Raw genomic sequence first — 16,455 nt, 5'->3', positions numbered from 1 at the left:
CTTTCACCCACGTGATCATAGCCTTGTCACATGAACCTGAAAGATGCAGCAATCATGTAAAAATTATTGATAAGTATTTCATCAAGCAAGAGCAATTCTTTAATTTAAGGTTGGAGGTTGTCTTACAAGCCATGTTGAACATCTGGTAAATTAATGAGTAAATCAAAACAATTTCACTCATCTTTTTCTTGTTAGGACTGGCTGGCCCTTAGGCTTTGCTTCGAGATGACCCTTGACTAAGGTAGATCAAGCTCCAATCTGTTATGATCTGTTCTTTTGCTATATGCATCTTCTTTGGGGTTTATGCCACAGTTTGTTTCTTTGAGCTTACATGCTAATTAAGGATTACTTTTCTAAGATTTAGTTTCACAAGGAAAAATCTGAATAGCACATTACATATTTAGACAATGTTTTAAGGGAGAATCAACATGGTTTGTAAGCAAACCTAAAACACAAGAGATGAAAATATGCTAAAGGCCCATCAATGTCATGCAGAGAGAGAGAGAGAGAGAGAGAGAGAGAGAGAGAGAGAGAGAGAGAGAGAGAGAGAGAGAGAGAGAGAGAGAGAGAGAGAGAGAGAGAGAGAGAGAGAGAGAGAGAGAGAGAAATTAATACCGAGAGGAAACTTCTTAGATGATTAAGAAAAAAATGCCCCTAAGGAAAGAATCAGCATCAGAGACACTATAAAATGACAACAAGCTAAAGCCACACAAACCCATGTGTTAATACAGCAAACTCTCCCAGGGAAATATAAAAAAATCTGAGAAAACAAGTTGATTAGCTGTTGTTAGAAAATCAGAAAGATAAGTTAGATGAAATCATTTGTGGTATTACACCACCCCAGGGGAACAAAAATGCTGAAAAATCTGGCAGGTAAATTCCAGAAAACAATCAAGTATGTACATTTTTCATCATTAGTAAGGCATTAGGTAGGCAAGAACAAGGCAGAGACAGACAGAAATAATCATAATATATTAGTAACACACAATATCCCAGAGGTGCAAAAGGTGAAAACAGGATCATTTACCAGATGGATAAATGCTAAAAAAAAATCAACCAAGAATAAGTAAGTAATTATTAGTATGGTGCTAAAAGCCAGAGAAATGGTAAAGGCAGATGGAAAGGTATACATTATATTACTTTGGGGAGGGGGAGTGGTAGTAGTACTAGTAGTAAAACCAGAGGTAGTAGTGCAGCTATCTTCATCAGATCCGTCGCGGCAATCACGAGGGCCATCACAGACGTAGAACTGAGGGATACAGTCACCACTGCCACACTGAAACTGATCACCCCGGCAATATGCTGGAGGTTCAGGGTAAAGGAAAGACCAGGTATGAGTAGGAAACATAATATAAACCTAGTTATCTGGCACAAATCAATCCAATTGTTGTACTCAAAATCTTCCTTTTATTTCAATAAAATTTCTTGAAATATGCCCTTCTGTTTTTCTTAAAGATGGTAAATTCTGATTAACAAATTAGCCCTAATAACTTGTGCCAAGTCACTAGGTTTTAAATGTATGTGTTATGAGGATATATCATAGTGGAAGACTGCACACCTACATGGAAAGTTCTCATTTATCACTTTTTTCCATATTATACACAGTATCCTTACTTTATATAAGCATTTTTTTTTTACTGGATCCAGATTTGATGAGTAAAAATCTCACAAAATAAGGCATACTTCCTTGTAGTGTGAAACAATTCATGAGAACTTAACATGCATAAAAAATATCAAATTATTAAATAAAAATAAAACAATTAAGCAGATAACTTATAAACAAGAATTCTTCATTGTAAACAGCATTGGCCTCCATGACTGGGAGGAGAGGGACTCCAAGCACACCATGCCAGGTGGAAACAGGAGACTGCAACATACTAGTGGTGGTTGTTTCTGTTGGTGGTGGTGGTGGTGGTGGGAGGGTTGGGCAGTTTACTTCATCTGATCCGTCATAACAGTCCCGAACTCTATTACAGACAGACTCTTGCCGGATGCACTGACGGTCAGTGCACTGGAATTCTCCAGAGGCACATTGTCCTGGATGACAGGAGAATTCATGGGGAATGAGAAGACTCATTCTTATGGACTATATTCATGCTACACCTCTGCCCTTAACATGTAAACCCTTTCACTGCTGGGCATTTGTTCAGTAACCATACAACTTTTCAGCCATTGATGCACAAGTTTCTTAAATACTTCTGTATCCTAGAAGACACAATAACCCTTCTATTCTCTGTGTATTCATGCAAACAATTTTTACAGAGCTCTTAATGTCTGCAAAGGATCAGTCTACCAGTAAAAGGGTTAATGTCACTAGCACCAACCTACAGGGTGGATATGTTGGTCCACTGCATGCTTACAGCAACCCTTTATATCCTATTTGTCAGTCTCTCAACAGCTCCTTTTTTACCCTATATCCTCTGCCTCCCTTAATTCAACTTTTGCACTACCACTGATTCATAGTTAATAAATGCATTTCCTCCTTCCCTTAATCAGAGCACAAAAATCTTATTTCTCTTAGTTAAAATATTGAAATGCTAAATATCTGATGGAGAAAAAGAAAATCAAAGCAGCTAATGAATGAATGTATGGTAAATCAAATAAAAACAGCACAAATTTAGAGCAGAATGAAAGAAAGCATGACTTTATTGCATCCTCCACTTATCATAAAGCATGAGAGAGAGAGAGAGAGAGAGAGAGAGAGAGAGAGAGAGAGAGAGAGAGAGAGAGAGAGAGAGAGAGAGAGAGAGAGAGAGAGAGAGAGAGAGAGAGAGAGAGAGATATGCAAAGTAGGCAACATTAGCATTAAATAATAACTGATCTTGCATTACACTGCTTAGTTTCCTTCCTCCTGTCTTGTAACTCATTAGATCTGAATGGAAATTTTTACTTAAACAAAAACATAATTGAATTTTCAAGACAAAAGAATCAAAGAATGAAGCCTGAGACCAATAGGCAGACAAACAGATAGGCAAAGTAGACAGGAGGAAGACACCATAAACACAAAGGAAATTTAGAGTAAAAAAGGACACTAGTATGATTCAAAGGAGGCATAGTAGAGAGGCTGAGGTATAATAATAAGCAGAGATAGTAACAAACACAGATATAGAAAGCAGTGAAACACACCAACAACAAGGACTAAGAAAGCTACACATTTAAAGGTAAATATACCATTAAAAAAAATGAAGGAATGACAGACAATAGGAAGTTAAGAAAGGAAAATGGAGAGAGGAGGGATAACATTGGAGATTAAGAGATTTAAAGAGGGGTTTAAAGAGGGGCTAGGAAACCTAACATAGTGACACACACTGGTACAGTTATCTTCATCTGAGCCATCACGACAGTCAGGGATCCTATCACAGTATGCGCTTCTGTCCACACACGAACCGTCCCGACACTTGAACTCGGATTCTGAGCAGGTACCTGTACCTGAAAGTCAGTGCAGCAGTTCACTATATCAGAAGTGAAGCTAAAACTTCTTAGTGAATACTGTACTGCATATGATTCTCCACCCATAATACTGTTCCACAAGTTTATTGCATTACAAGGGAGCTTAAGGTTAATACTCAGGAGAAATTCCTGAACCTAAAATCCTGTTTATTTTGTATTGGTTTTATGGCTTTATTGTATTAGATGGGGATCTAAATTTATTGAAAACATGAGAGTCCAAACCTTCAGGCTTTTCCAGAAGGGTTCTTTATTTTTTTTTATTTCTTGCAGTACTCTCTCTCTTTCTAGCCAATTTTTCATGTTCCCCATATCATTTATTTTTTTTAATATCCTCAAATACTGTATGAATGAAATCAGCTTCAGGATTTCATCAATCAATCAAAGGATTAACATATAAAGGCATGGGCATTTTTTTCATGCCCAACCCCCCTTTTCTCTCCTATTTTAAAAGACTTCAAAGCTTGCATGAGCTAATCTTTCAAATTTTTATATATTTTTTATTATAATAAAAAAAAAAAATCTCTTTCCTATTAGTCTACCACAAACAGATTTTTCACATTTACTGATTCAAGAAATATTCAAGTGCTAACATTACTAGGTTTCATAAGTTTTAGTTAAAGACCCTACATGAAACATGATCCACTCACAAACAGAATGGCCTTAATTTGCATTGACCCAAGATATTTTTTTCAATATTCCTCCTTCTTTCCTGCCATTGTTCCTGATGGTGCATTCATGACTTTAAATTTTAGAATTTTCGATGGTAGATCTTTTAGATCAATAAACATCAACGAAACTTACAAAATATTATAGTATCTATACAAAATTGATTAACTCTCCACTGCTTTGCATAATCAAATCATAACTCATGAAACTGGAACTGCATCATGAGCAGAAGAGAGAAAATACTGCAGTGTATCAATTAAATAATGCTCATGCTTGTTTTCCAATATTTAAGATCAAATCAACAGTATTACAAATAAAAAATATCTAGTTTTTCTTTCAACTGATATTCTATTTCAGTTTCTTTACATCCTATGCATATAACAGAGATATCAAAGAGTAAATCTGTTATGCTTTTCAGCTATTTATGTTTAATAGGAAACCAAGGTAATAAATAAAAATCAGTCAAGTAGACAGAAATAACTAAGAAGACACACCAGGCTGACCATCAGGACACTGAAGCTCGTCAGATCCATCGAAGCAGTCCCCACGTCCATCACACACCACAAATTGGGAAACGCATTCCCCTGACTGACAATGAAACTCATTTGCTGTGCACGGAGAAGGCGTGGCTGAGGAGGAACAAAAACAGCTCTCAGGGGCAGAGGAGACGAGTAGGGTGTGCACTGCTGGGCTGGGCAGTTCTGATCATTTTCACCTTAAAGCAATCAGCACCCATGAACAACAAAAGCAAGCACCACAGCATACCCATTAGGCCAGCTTGCAATCACAAAACATACATCATAACCACACAATGATCAGCAGTGAGAGAGAAAAAAAAATACATGTGCATATGTGGAAGCAAATCATTCATCAGAATGTCCATACATATGATAAAAAGAAAATCATGATTAAAACAAGATGTATATTATGGCATCTGCTACTAAATGATAAAAGAGGAAAAGTTTGCAAATAAATAAATAAATAAATAAATAAATAAATAAATAAATAAATAAATAAATACAATATAACAAAATACCTGTCTATAACTGATGCCTATTCCTAGAAAGTTCTTGTCTATAACCTTATACACTAAAGAGAAGCAATGGCTTCTGAGTCTTAACATCAAGATGAAGAGCAACACAAGATTCCCCTTGTAGAGGGGGAGGATGTCCAGTGGTTTTGCATTCAGGTTTGGAGGAAAACTTGTAAATACAAATACAAATCAATCTGAAGTCACACTCAAACACACAGAGACAAAAGAAGACATATGCACAATGATTACACCAAAACCAGACTATGACGAAACTGTGTGAGCCTCTAGTAATAAAAACATGCAAAGAAATGAAAATACCAAAGGACTGGAACTAAGATGCTTGAGTTGGAAAGATTATTCCAGCAGGATGATGTTTGTACAGAAGAGGTTAACAATTTGTCATTGGATAGTCACCTCACACCTGGAACAAGTGTACAAGTCAAGCAGAAGCATAGCTAATTGATGTATCTAGCACATGAACTAAATACACATAACCCAAGTGAAAGGTGATCATGTACAGGAAACCTGCAGTGAATTTTCTCCATAACCTCATCACAGGGGAAGATAGAGAGATGCATAAGAGGTGGGAGGAGGAAGTAGCTTTAGTACAAAGTGAAAACACTGAACAGCAATCAATAAACAAGTAATGGGTACAGTACAAATATAAAAGGACTTAATGTGTTTCAGTATTCATGGCTGACATTACAGAATAGCAAGCAAGCACTGAAAAGAACAGTATGATAGAAGTTAGAAGATATATGAAAGAGGAAATATATGTATACATAAAAGTTTGTAAGACATGCTTCTGGAGAAATCAGCAAAATACAAGAAATTTTATGTTAAAAAGAAAACTCATCATCACTGATTTTTTGTCCATGACTACAAAAACTGGAAAGACTGATCACCTGTCTAACCCCATGTGAAAATAAAGACATCACACAAAATGATAATGAAGGTGATGATGATCTATGAGTTGAAAAAAAAATTTAACAATTGTGAGTGGCAAGTGTGAGGCAACTTCTCTTGGCCTTTACTAGATTACTTAAAAAAAGAATACCACCTCTCCTCTGCTAAACATCTTCTTTTCCTCACCAAAACACAGGTGTCTGAGGCAATTAACAGTATCCCCTTTTCTGTTCCCTCATACTTTCTCTATCCTCATTTTCAATCCAAAGCTGGATGTTGCATCTATGTCTGCAACGACTTAATCTGCTCTCATACCCACGCTTTTGAATGTTCAAAATTTTCCACCATCTGGCTCCAACTACAGAGTCACTCTCAAACTAAATCTATCTGTGCTGTATACCTCTCACTTAACTCCTCTGACAATAAAAAATTCTTTGATTGCTTAACTTCCAACATGGAGCACATTCTAATTCTCTTCCCTTTTGCAGAGATCTCCATTCTTGGAGACTTCAGTGTTCACTACCAGCTTTGGCTTTCCTCTCCCCTTCACTGACCATCCTGGTGAACTAGCCATTAACTAGCCTTTAACTAGCCTTTAATTATCCTCCATGACCTAGAGCAACTGGTGCAACACCCTACTCATATTCCTGATCATCTTGGAGACACCCAAAATTCTTGATCTTTTCCTAACCTCTAATCCTTCTGCTTATGCTGTCACCCTATCTTCTCCATTGGGCTCCTCCAATCACAATCTCATATCTGTATCTTGTCCTATTGCTCCAATCCCTCCTCAGGATCTCCCTAAGCATAGGTGCCTCTGGCATTTTACCTCTGCTAGTTCGGGGGACCTGTGAAGGTATTATGCTGATTTTCCTTGGAATGAGTATTGCTTCCATGCCAGAGACCTATCTCTGTGTCCAAGCGCATAACAGAGCTGATAGTGTCTGGCAAGGAGGCATACATTCCTTACTCTTTTTTTTCAACCTAAACCTTCCAAACCTTGGTTTAACACAGCCTGTTCTCATGCCATACATGAGAGAGGTGGCCCACAAAAGGTATTTGAGCCTCCCATCACCAGAATTTCATGCACTTTATATTTCTGCATGGAATCATGCCAAGTCTGTTCTCCAACCATCCAAAAACTCCTTCATTAAAAGGAAGTATCAAAATCTTTCAATATCTAACTCCACTCATGATTTCTGGCACCTAGCCAAAAACATCTCCAATAACTTTGCTTCTTCATCTTTCCCTTGTTTATTTCAGCAAGATGGCACCACTGGCATTTCATCTATTTATAAAGCTGAACTTTCTCTCAAACCTTTGCTAAAAACTCAACCTTGGATGATTCAGGGCTTGTTCCTCTCTCTCTTCTACAATCCAGCTATTTCATGCTACCCATTAAGATCCTTTGCAGTAATGTTTTCCAAGCCCATGCTAGCCTTAACCACTCACGGTTCTGTCCTTTCACCCACTCTCTTCCACTTATTCATCAATTATCTTCTGAACCAAACTTCTTGTCCTATCCACTCCTATGCTGATGATACCACACTGCACTTTTCCATGTCTTTTCATAAACATCCAACCCTTCAGAAAGTAAACAGTTCATGCACAGAAGCCACAGAATGCCTGACTTCTGATCTCTCTAAAATTTCTGATTGGGGCAGAGCAAACTTAGTATTGTTCAATAATTTAAAAAATGCAATTCCTTTATTTATCAACTTGATATAACATTCCATATAACTTCCCCTCTTTTTCAATGACACTCAACTATTCCCCTCTTCTACACTAAAAATGCTCAGTCTGTTTTTTACTTATAATGTAAACTAGAATCTTCACATCTCATTTGTTAAAACAGCTTCTCTGAAGTTAGATGTTCTGAGTTGTCTCTGCCAATCTCTGCCTATTTTTTTCACCCCCCAACTACTAACTCTGTACAACACCCTTATCTCTCCATGTACTGAGTATGCTTCACATGTCTGGGGAATTCCACTCATACTGCTCTTTTAGACAGGATGGAATCAAAAGCTTTTTGTCTTATTAACTCCTCTCTTCTGACTATCTTCAGCCTCTCTCATCACCACAGTGTTGCATCTCTTGCTATCTTCTACTGCTATTTTTCACACTATCTTCTCTTCTGATCTTGCTAACTGCATGCCTCCCCTCTTCCCATGACCTTGTTACACAGGACTTTCTTCTTTCTCTTACCCCCATTTTGTCCATCTATCTAATGCAAGAGTTAACCAGTATTCTTATTCATTCATCCCTTTTTCTGGTAAACTATGGAACTCTCTGCCTGCTTCTGTATTTCTTGCTTCTTATGACTTGAACTCCTTCAAGAGGGAGGTTTCAAGACACTTATCCTCTGCTATTTGATCGTCCTATTTGGCATTGCTCTGGGAACTGGCATTTAAGGTTTTTTTTCTTCAAATTTTTATGCCCCTGGTCAGTGGCTCTCTTGAAAAGAAACAAATCCTGAGACCTACTCTGATATCTTATGCTGCCTTATTCAGTTTTATCACTAATGCATGATTCATCATTGATGAAGAAGGGCAATGAATAATGATGCATTAGATCCAGAAAATAATGAAACAATATGAAATGTATTATATATAAGTGATTGAAAGAGAATAATAAAATAAAATTAAATATGCAAAAAACTTTATTAATTTTGCATGAACTGATAGAGAGAGAGAGAGAGAGAGAGAGAGAGAGAGAGAGAGAGAGAGAGAGAGAGAGAGAGAGAGAGAGAGAGAGAGAGAGAGAGAGAGAGAGAGAGAGAGAGAGAGAGAGAGCACTTTGTGTGTGCACATAGCAGGCAATCATGAGATGGGTGATGAGCCAGTAATGGGGAAGTACTACACTAAGGGAGCCGAACCTGCAGTTTCAGGGGCAAGGGACAGAGGTGGAGGGGGAGTTGAAGTTTGAGGTACAAAATTTTTCATCCTGCCCATCTTCACAGTCATCAAAACCATCACAGAGTCGAGAGCGATCGATACACTCTCCAGTGCTGCACCTGAACTGGCCTTCGTAGCATGGGCGGGAGAGGAGTCTGGGTGCAAGGAGTGGGTGGTGACGTGGTGGTGGTTAGGTTAGGTTGGTGGTGGGGGAGGTGGAGGAGGAGGCAGAAAATAAACACATTGCTCTATGAAAGCTGTTGGCATGAGTTTGGTAAATTCACTATCTTACATAGGAAGATATTACATACCACTATCATTACTACTCACTATTATTATTATTATCATTATTTTCATTCTACTACTACTATTTTCTTTATTAATAATAACAATTATTATTACTATTACTATTATTATTATTATTATTATTATTATTATTATTAATACTATTATAATTATCTTTATTAATGTTTTTGTTAAGAAAAGCTCTAATGTGCACAAAACAAAGACATACATATATACATACATACATTTATATACATTATTTACATATATGTAAATAATTTTCAATTGAATGTTTCTGCTACTTAGAGTATCATACATTCTAGAGAGAGAGAGAGAGAGAGAGAGAGAGAGAGAGAGAGATGAGAGAGAGTGAGGAGAGAGAGGAGGGAGAGAGGAGAGAGAGAGAGAGAATAGGGACAGACAGGCATCGATTGAGGTATACTCCCCATTCTTGTCCCATAAAAAATAAAAAGCTTCAAAAGCATTGAGAAGAAATGTGGAAAGAGAAAGGGAGGACAATCATGACAAAAGGAGAGTGTAAAGGATTAGGCATGGAGAAATAGACTAGCAGCATTCTCTCTCTCTCTCTCTCTCTCTCTCTCTCTCTCTCTCTCTCTTTTCTGCATGGATATTGCCTGGTGCCCATTCATACAAGAATGACAAAGGACAAACAACACACCTGGACACCCTCTCTCGTCTGAACCATCCGAGCAATCCCGCATTCCATTACAGACTTGTGTCAGGTAAATACACTGCCCTGTCTGACACTGCCACTCAATACTCCCCACACTCTGTGAAATCATACTGCTTAACTTTGAAAACTTCTTTTTGCTTTGGGTCAATTAAACACAGCATTACATGGAAACCTAGAAGGAGGAATGCTGACAGAACTTGGTACATATGAAAATACTGAAATCTCATAGATATTATAATAAATGGCTGAAGATGCCTTCATCACCTCTATTAAACACCTTGCTTAAAAATCTGCAAACAATCAGCAATCTGTAGGAAATTCATTATATTAGTCTTTATATGTCCAGCAACAGGAGTTTTTTGTAACAACTGCATAAAGGTTCTCTTTCTCTTTGTGGTCTTGGAGCTGTAACTAAGAATATTGGTGAATAATACTGCCACTCATAAGCTTAAAGTTAAGTATATCTATCAACATTTGTCAGTTTCTGTCAATGGTCGTACTTCCCTGACATGATTTATTAACCATGCTTGTTTTATCTCATTACTTCTGAAAATGAAGAAAATAGTTTAAGAAAATGTAAAGTTAAGCAAAATAAAGAATTAAAAAAGATAACAACATGCAAGGTCACTTTTAACTTGACTTTCAGAAACACACTGAAGTCACACAAACGTAATCAAATCTATCATATCATATCCCAACCCAAAGAAAGGACAGTGAGAGAGAGAGAGAGAGAGAGAGAGAGAGAGAGAGGAGAGAGAGAGAGAGAGAGAGAGAGAGAGAGAGAGAGGAGGAGAGAGAGAGAGAGAGAGAGAGAGAGAGAGAGAGAGCACAAACTAAAAAAAATAATGCAACACTTACGGCAATAATCACCCTCGTCAGAGCCGTCCCTGCAGTCTGGTTTGCCATCACACTCAACAGTCCTTGGCACACACTCTCCACTGTTGCAGTGGAACTCATCTTGCTTGCACTCTGTTAGAAACCAAAAAAAAGTGCTTACCATACATGCTAAGATATGCACTTGCTGGCATAACAATCTAGCATGCCATAACCTACATTTATAACCCAAAATGTCTATGAAGAGATAAGGCATAGAACATTATGTATATACTGGCCCCCAAGTAAGTACAGTATACTATAATACTCTACTTGTTAATAATTTCTGCAGAACTAGATATATAGTTAATAACAATCATATCTTTGTTCAGTTCTTCACTCAAATTTTGTGTCATAATGAAAATTACAAAAATTCCACTAAAAATATTTTACAAATTCTTACAAAGAATATAAAAGCATAAAAACCTTAAATTACTTAAATACTCTCTAAAAGTTAAATTTAATTGTTTTGCAATATATATTATATATATATATATATATATATAATATATATACTATATATATATATATATATATATATATATATATATATATATATATAATCAAGAAAAAATATTGGACATAAAATTCAATATACCTATGGGAAAAAAAAAAGCATAAAATTAGGTTTAGCAGAGGAGCTCCTCCATCATGAGAGTGCCTCATAAAACACAAGGCCAACACTACAGAAGTAAGGCATGCATCTTACCACAGTTGTGCTCATCGGATCCATCAGTGCAGTCAAATCTGGTGTCACACAAAAAGTGGTCAGGGATGCAGCTTCCATCACCACACTTGAACTCAGTGGTCTTACAGCCTAGACAGTGGAGAACACACAGAAGACGGTCACGTAATTCAACAACTACCATCTCACACGCACACAAACACTTATTCACACCACCAAGCCTGAACACACCCATCCAAAACAACAACAGCCTAACTTGGGATAAATAAGAGAATTAGAAAGAGCACAGTTAGTTACATACAAAGAAAGATAATTGATTGAAGTAAGACTGTCATCGATGCTGAAGTAAACACATATTCACATAAAAAGCATTCACATCTACAATTTACAAATAAGATGGATGTAAGCCTTGTACACACAGTTAAATACAAAGATTATATAGAAGCTAGAGAATTTCTTTAATAGTACCAACAGTAACATCTTCACCTCACAAATAGAGAATGACTCTAATGGAGTTTTGAGGTTGCAAATGCAGAACAAGCAAAAATTACAGCGCTCTTCAAATTTGTGAATTACATATATTGACTTAACAAAGTAGAATTAAGGACACAATATGCATTATACAAGGGAAGAAATTATACAACAGGAGTAATTAATAATTAACCAGGGGCTTTGAAAGACTTACTTATTTAACCATTTTTTTTTTGTAATTGCAACTTTGTAAAAGTATATCTTAAGTTGAGTAAAGGCTTTTCCATCTTTCTTTATGCTAAAATGACAAAAGCACATTACCACTAAATAAGTCAAAAGTTAAAGTAATGGTGTAGTAAATTAAAAGACATTTGATAGTTTTTAAATACCTATTCTGACAAATCAATCTTTATACACTTTACAATCAAGTACTGCAGAAAAAGAAAATAGGAGAAAGAGATAAAAAGGGGGATTTTAAAGTACACAAATTGTGTGAAAAGTAGAGAATCAACAGATGAAGATACAAGGAAGACCAAGATTACAAGGGACTATTACAAAATTAATGCAATACAGAAGACAAGGCAGCAAAATCAAGATAGAAGAAAGCTGATGAGAGAGAGAGAGAGAGAGAGAGAGAGAGAGAGAGAGAGAGAGAGAGAGAGAGAGAGAGAGAGAGAGAGAGAGAGAGAGAGAGAGAGAGAGAGAGAGAGAGAGAGGTTGGAAACTAACAGTGCACCCTCAAGAGGAAATGAAGAGAAGCAATACATGTGCCCAAGACTTTTTAAAATAGATGATGCAACACTGCTTAAGAAAAAAACAAAAGGGAAAAAGTGAGACAAAACAAAGTTGGAGATGATAAAGAGGAGAGACAGAGGTCATGGAAAGAAGAATGTAAGTGAAAAAGAAAAGAACTATGAATGCAATGAGAGAGAGAGAGAGGAGGAGAGAGAGAGAGAGAGAGAGAGAGAGAGAGAGAGAGAGAGAGAGAGAGAGAGAGAGAGAGAGAGAGAGAGAGAGAGAGAGAACACAAAACATTACAATTGAGTTCGTCGGCACCATCGAAGCAGTCCGGCACACTGTCACACTCCCAGCTCTTGTCTATGCACAAGCCATCATTACACTTGATCTCACCAACCGAACACTCATCATCACCGTCTATGGAGGGAAAAGAGGAAAGGGAGGGAGGGAGGGAGGGAGGGAATGTGGAGGGAAGGAGAGAACACTCTTCATTAACATTGTGAACTTTTTAAGCATTGGGAACTCCTATTCCTACATCTGAACACTAACCAGTAACTGACATTTGCCTCACCTACACACATAGGAATGCACCCACCCACTCACTCCCTCATTCACTCAGGCATTCAAACATGCACACATTACTACCACCATCATCACTATCACCGACGTGACCTCTGTTGCTGATCTTAACTATTATTTGTGTTGCTGTCAATGAAGTTTTTACTTGTGCACTGTTACACTATCAAGTCATTACTAGGAATGCATCAATTATATCACAAAGGTGTTGATTATCTGTTTTTTCATACATTCACCAAGTCAAAAGGTCATCAGTGGATTCTGTAATACCCTGCTCATCTCTGGGACACCCTTCACAAAATCCTCATCGTGGTGGAAGTGTCTCCAAAATAGTGTGTCAACAAATTATTTCAATCATGTTATTCATCACATGTCTCTGCCTCACCTGTTCTCTTACACACTTTTCCAAATTGGTCACTCATTGATGCCAAGCACTTCATTCTGACATACATTGCGTATCTACTCACTATCAAGAGTTTTCATTTTATCATTTTTCAATCCCAGTTCATTACTAAAAACATATCCTTTCATGCAATCCTTATATATTACTATGCCCTTCCATGCTCCTTACAATAAGTCACTCTGAATAAAATTATATTCATTGCTCTTGTCATCATCAGCCTATTTGAGCTGACTGCAGGACAAAGGCAACAGGTGAGGGAGGGAGTGAAAGGGCATTAAGCAAGCCAGATAATATGGCACTACTGGCTCATGGTGTCTTGGCAGGTACAGAGAAGTAAGGGGACTACAGCATAAAAAGAAAAAAAAAAACATATGATTTCCACCTGATTCAGAATCTAAAACCCTGATTCTCTTGGCTGTAAGCTGAGTATGCTAGCCCCTACACCACCAGGCCCTCCTTTGCCTTAATCCTCAGCTGATTTCCTTTAGGTCTCTGTTCATGTTTCACTAACATTCTAATGATAAAAAATGTCCCATATATTCTTCTTAAAATCATAAATTATTGCCCTTCCATTGAAAACAATACTAAGTTAATAATTCCCCTTGCTCCCCACTCCAAGTCCACTTTCCTATTACACTATCAATTTGACTGTTTATGTACATTGTGTTGGTCTCAATGACTCTATCTGTTACAGTACATCTTTCCTCATCACAATCACATCTAATTTATCTTTCTCACAAACATGGTTTTCCTGTTTCTCAGTTCAAGCTAGTACATATCTCTTACAAACTCCATTATTGTATTTTTCATGGCCTGTAATTTATTCTCTTCTGTACACATGATCAACTTCAGACTATTACATGATAACAGTAAGTTTGTCCTTTCTAGCCTTTTCTGCTTCATACAACAGAATCCTATTCTCATCATCCTTGCTCTTACCTATCAAATCACCCCCTCATTCTCACCACTATCATTAACACGTCACTGCTACGATCACAATCCTCAAGAACGGCAGCATTTTGCAAGACTCACTTCATATTCACATTACACAGTCAGCTTTTGTTGTCTCATGGCAGCTCACCAAGTTGTAGTTATACTCAACAATCACATGAGGATGCTTGTCACACTCTTTCTGTTTCTATATCTTATCTCAACCTCATTCCATTTTTTTTTTGGTCTTCCTGATCTTGCTTAATTACTTATATTTTTTTGCTTTTGTGCGTGTATCAATAGTCACAAGTCATATGCATCTTCACCCACCAATCACCAGTCATATGCATCTTTACCCTCCAGTCACTAGTCATATATATCTTCACCCTCCAATCACCAGTCACATGCATCTTCACCCATCAGTCACTAGTCATATGCACCTTCACCCACCAGTCACCAATCATATGCATCTTCATCCTCCAGTCACCAATTATATGCATCCTTACTCACTACAAAGTCATCAGTCATATGCATTTGCCCAAAAGTCACCAAGTATATGCATTTCTGCCTAAGTCATCAGCAAGCTGCATCCCTTAACACTCATCCACCAGTTAGAGGCTCAATCAATGAAAGGATGTCACACTTAGCAACCAGATGGACTAATGGCAAGCCTACTGTTCTGTGAATATTACCTAAAATAATAACCATAATGGCAGATGTAAGTGAAATCTAAACATATGTAATAGAACTAATTTAACATTCCACTACATACAGAATAAGATTAATATAGTAGTGGTGGTGATAATGATGGTAGTAGTAAAGTTTCATTCTTATTATGAATGCCTAATAGAACAAACTCTGAATAACACTACAGAAATAAATACATATAAAAGTTCTATTTGATCCAAACTTATTCCTGAATCCAGTGGCTAAATTATAATCAAGACTAATCTCCTACACATGTAATGACATTTTGCCAAAACCATCATGGCTTTACATATTCAAAATTTCAAAGGGACACTGGGAGGAAAACAGATGAAATAAGAAGTGTTAGTTGGGACAGTGAGTGGCTTGTACTGAATGATGCTTTTAATGCTGGCAAAAGTACAGGTCTTGTCTTTGGAGTGTGTTGATACAATGTTCTGAAGATGGTTCACAAAAAATAAGTTTGTTTTTGAGACTCTCATAACATATTTAATTATACTGAATAAGTGTCTTGTTTCCAAATACAGTATATATATTCAGCTTTATTATTATTTTCTTTATTTTTATTGTATTATAACTACAAATACTTTGGTGTAAGTGTCTAGGAATCCATGAGCAACACATCACAACTAATAATCTAAAGTTACAATGTAGCTCATTCAAAATGTCAGAAAGAAATACTTGGTACTGAAGATGGATCACAAATGCACTAGTAAAAACCTAAAATACTAAGATATTTTGAACCACATCATACTTAATGTGTAGGTACAAATTTTCAAATTCTCACTTCTATCTGGAATGCTTTTTATACTGTAAAGCTATCCTAATGTGGAAAGAAAAGAAGTGGAATTATATATATATATATATATATATATATATATATATATATATATATATATATATATATATATATATATATATATATATATATATATATATATATATACAGTCAGGTCCCCACTAAACTGCAGTATTCTAGTGTGAATTGCATCTAATACACGCTTTCAGTTTGCTTCAAGTTGTACTCTAATGCAGGAGACCTAAAGCCTGCGGGGATGGGCCACAACAAGTCAGAGAGAAGTCTGTAACATGGAGTAAGGTAACACTATTGTCAGGAAAAATTAATGTGCCTTGTCTGGGAAACAT

General features: G+C 36.8%; 1 protein-coding gene across 1 annotated transcript in view; it reads right to left on the bottom strand.

The window, feature by feature from the left end:
• Positions 1-16,455, bottom strand: part of LOC135109126 (basement membrane-specific heparan sulfate proteoglycan core protein-like) — a 359,280-nt gene that overhangs the window by 179,262 nt on the left and 163,563 nt on the right. The window contains 7 exon segments of the mRNA XM_064020215.1: positions 1,141-1,302; positions 1,879-2,037; positions 3,310-3,429; positions 4,611-4,745; positions 10,787-10,897; positions 11,511-11,618; positions 12,996-13,112. Of these exon segments, the coding sequence (XP_063876285.1) occupies positions 1,141-1,302; positions 1,879-2,037; positions 3,310-3,429; positions 4,611-4,745; positions 10,787-10,897; positions 11,511-11,618; positions 12,996-13,112 (912 nt within the window).

The sequence above is a fragment of the Scylla paramamosain genome, chromosome 18, assembly GCF_035594125.1.
Source record: "Scylla paramamosain isolate STU-SP2022 chromosome 18, ASM3559412v1, whole genome shotgun sequence".
Lineage (NCBI taxonomy): Eukaryota > Metazoa > Arthropoda > Malacostraca > Decapoda > Portunidae > Scylla > Scylla paramamosain.
Note: the sequence above shows the minus strand (reverse complement) of the source record. Positions and strands in the feature narration are given on the sequence as shown.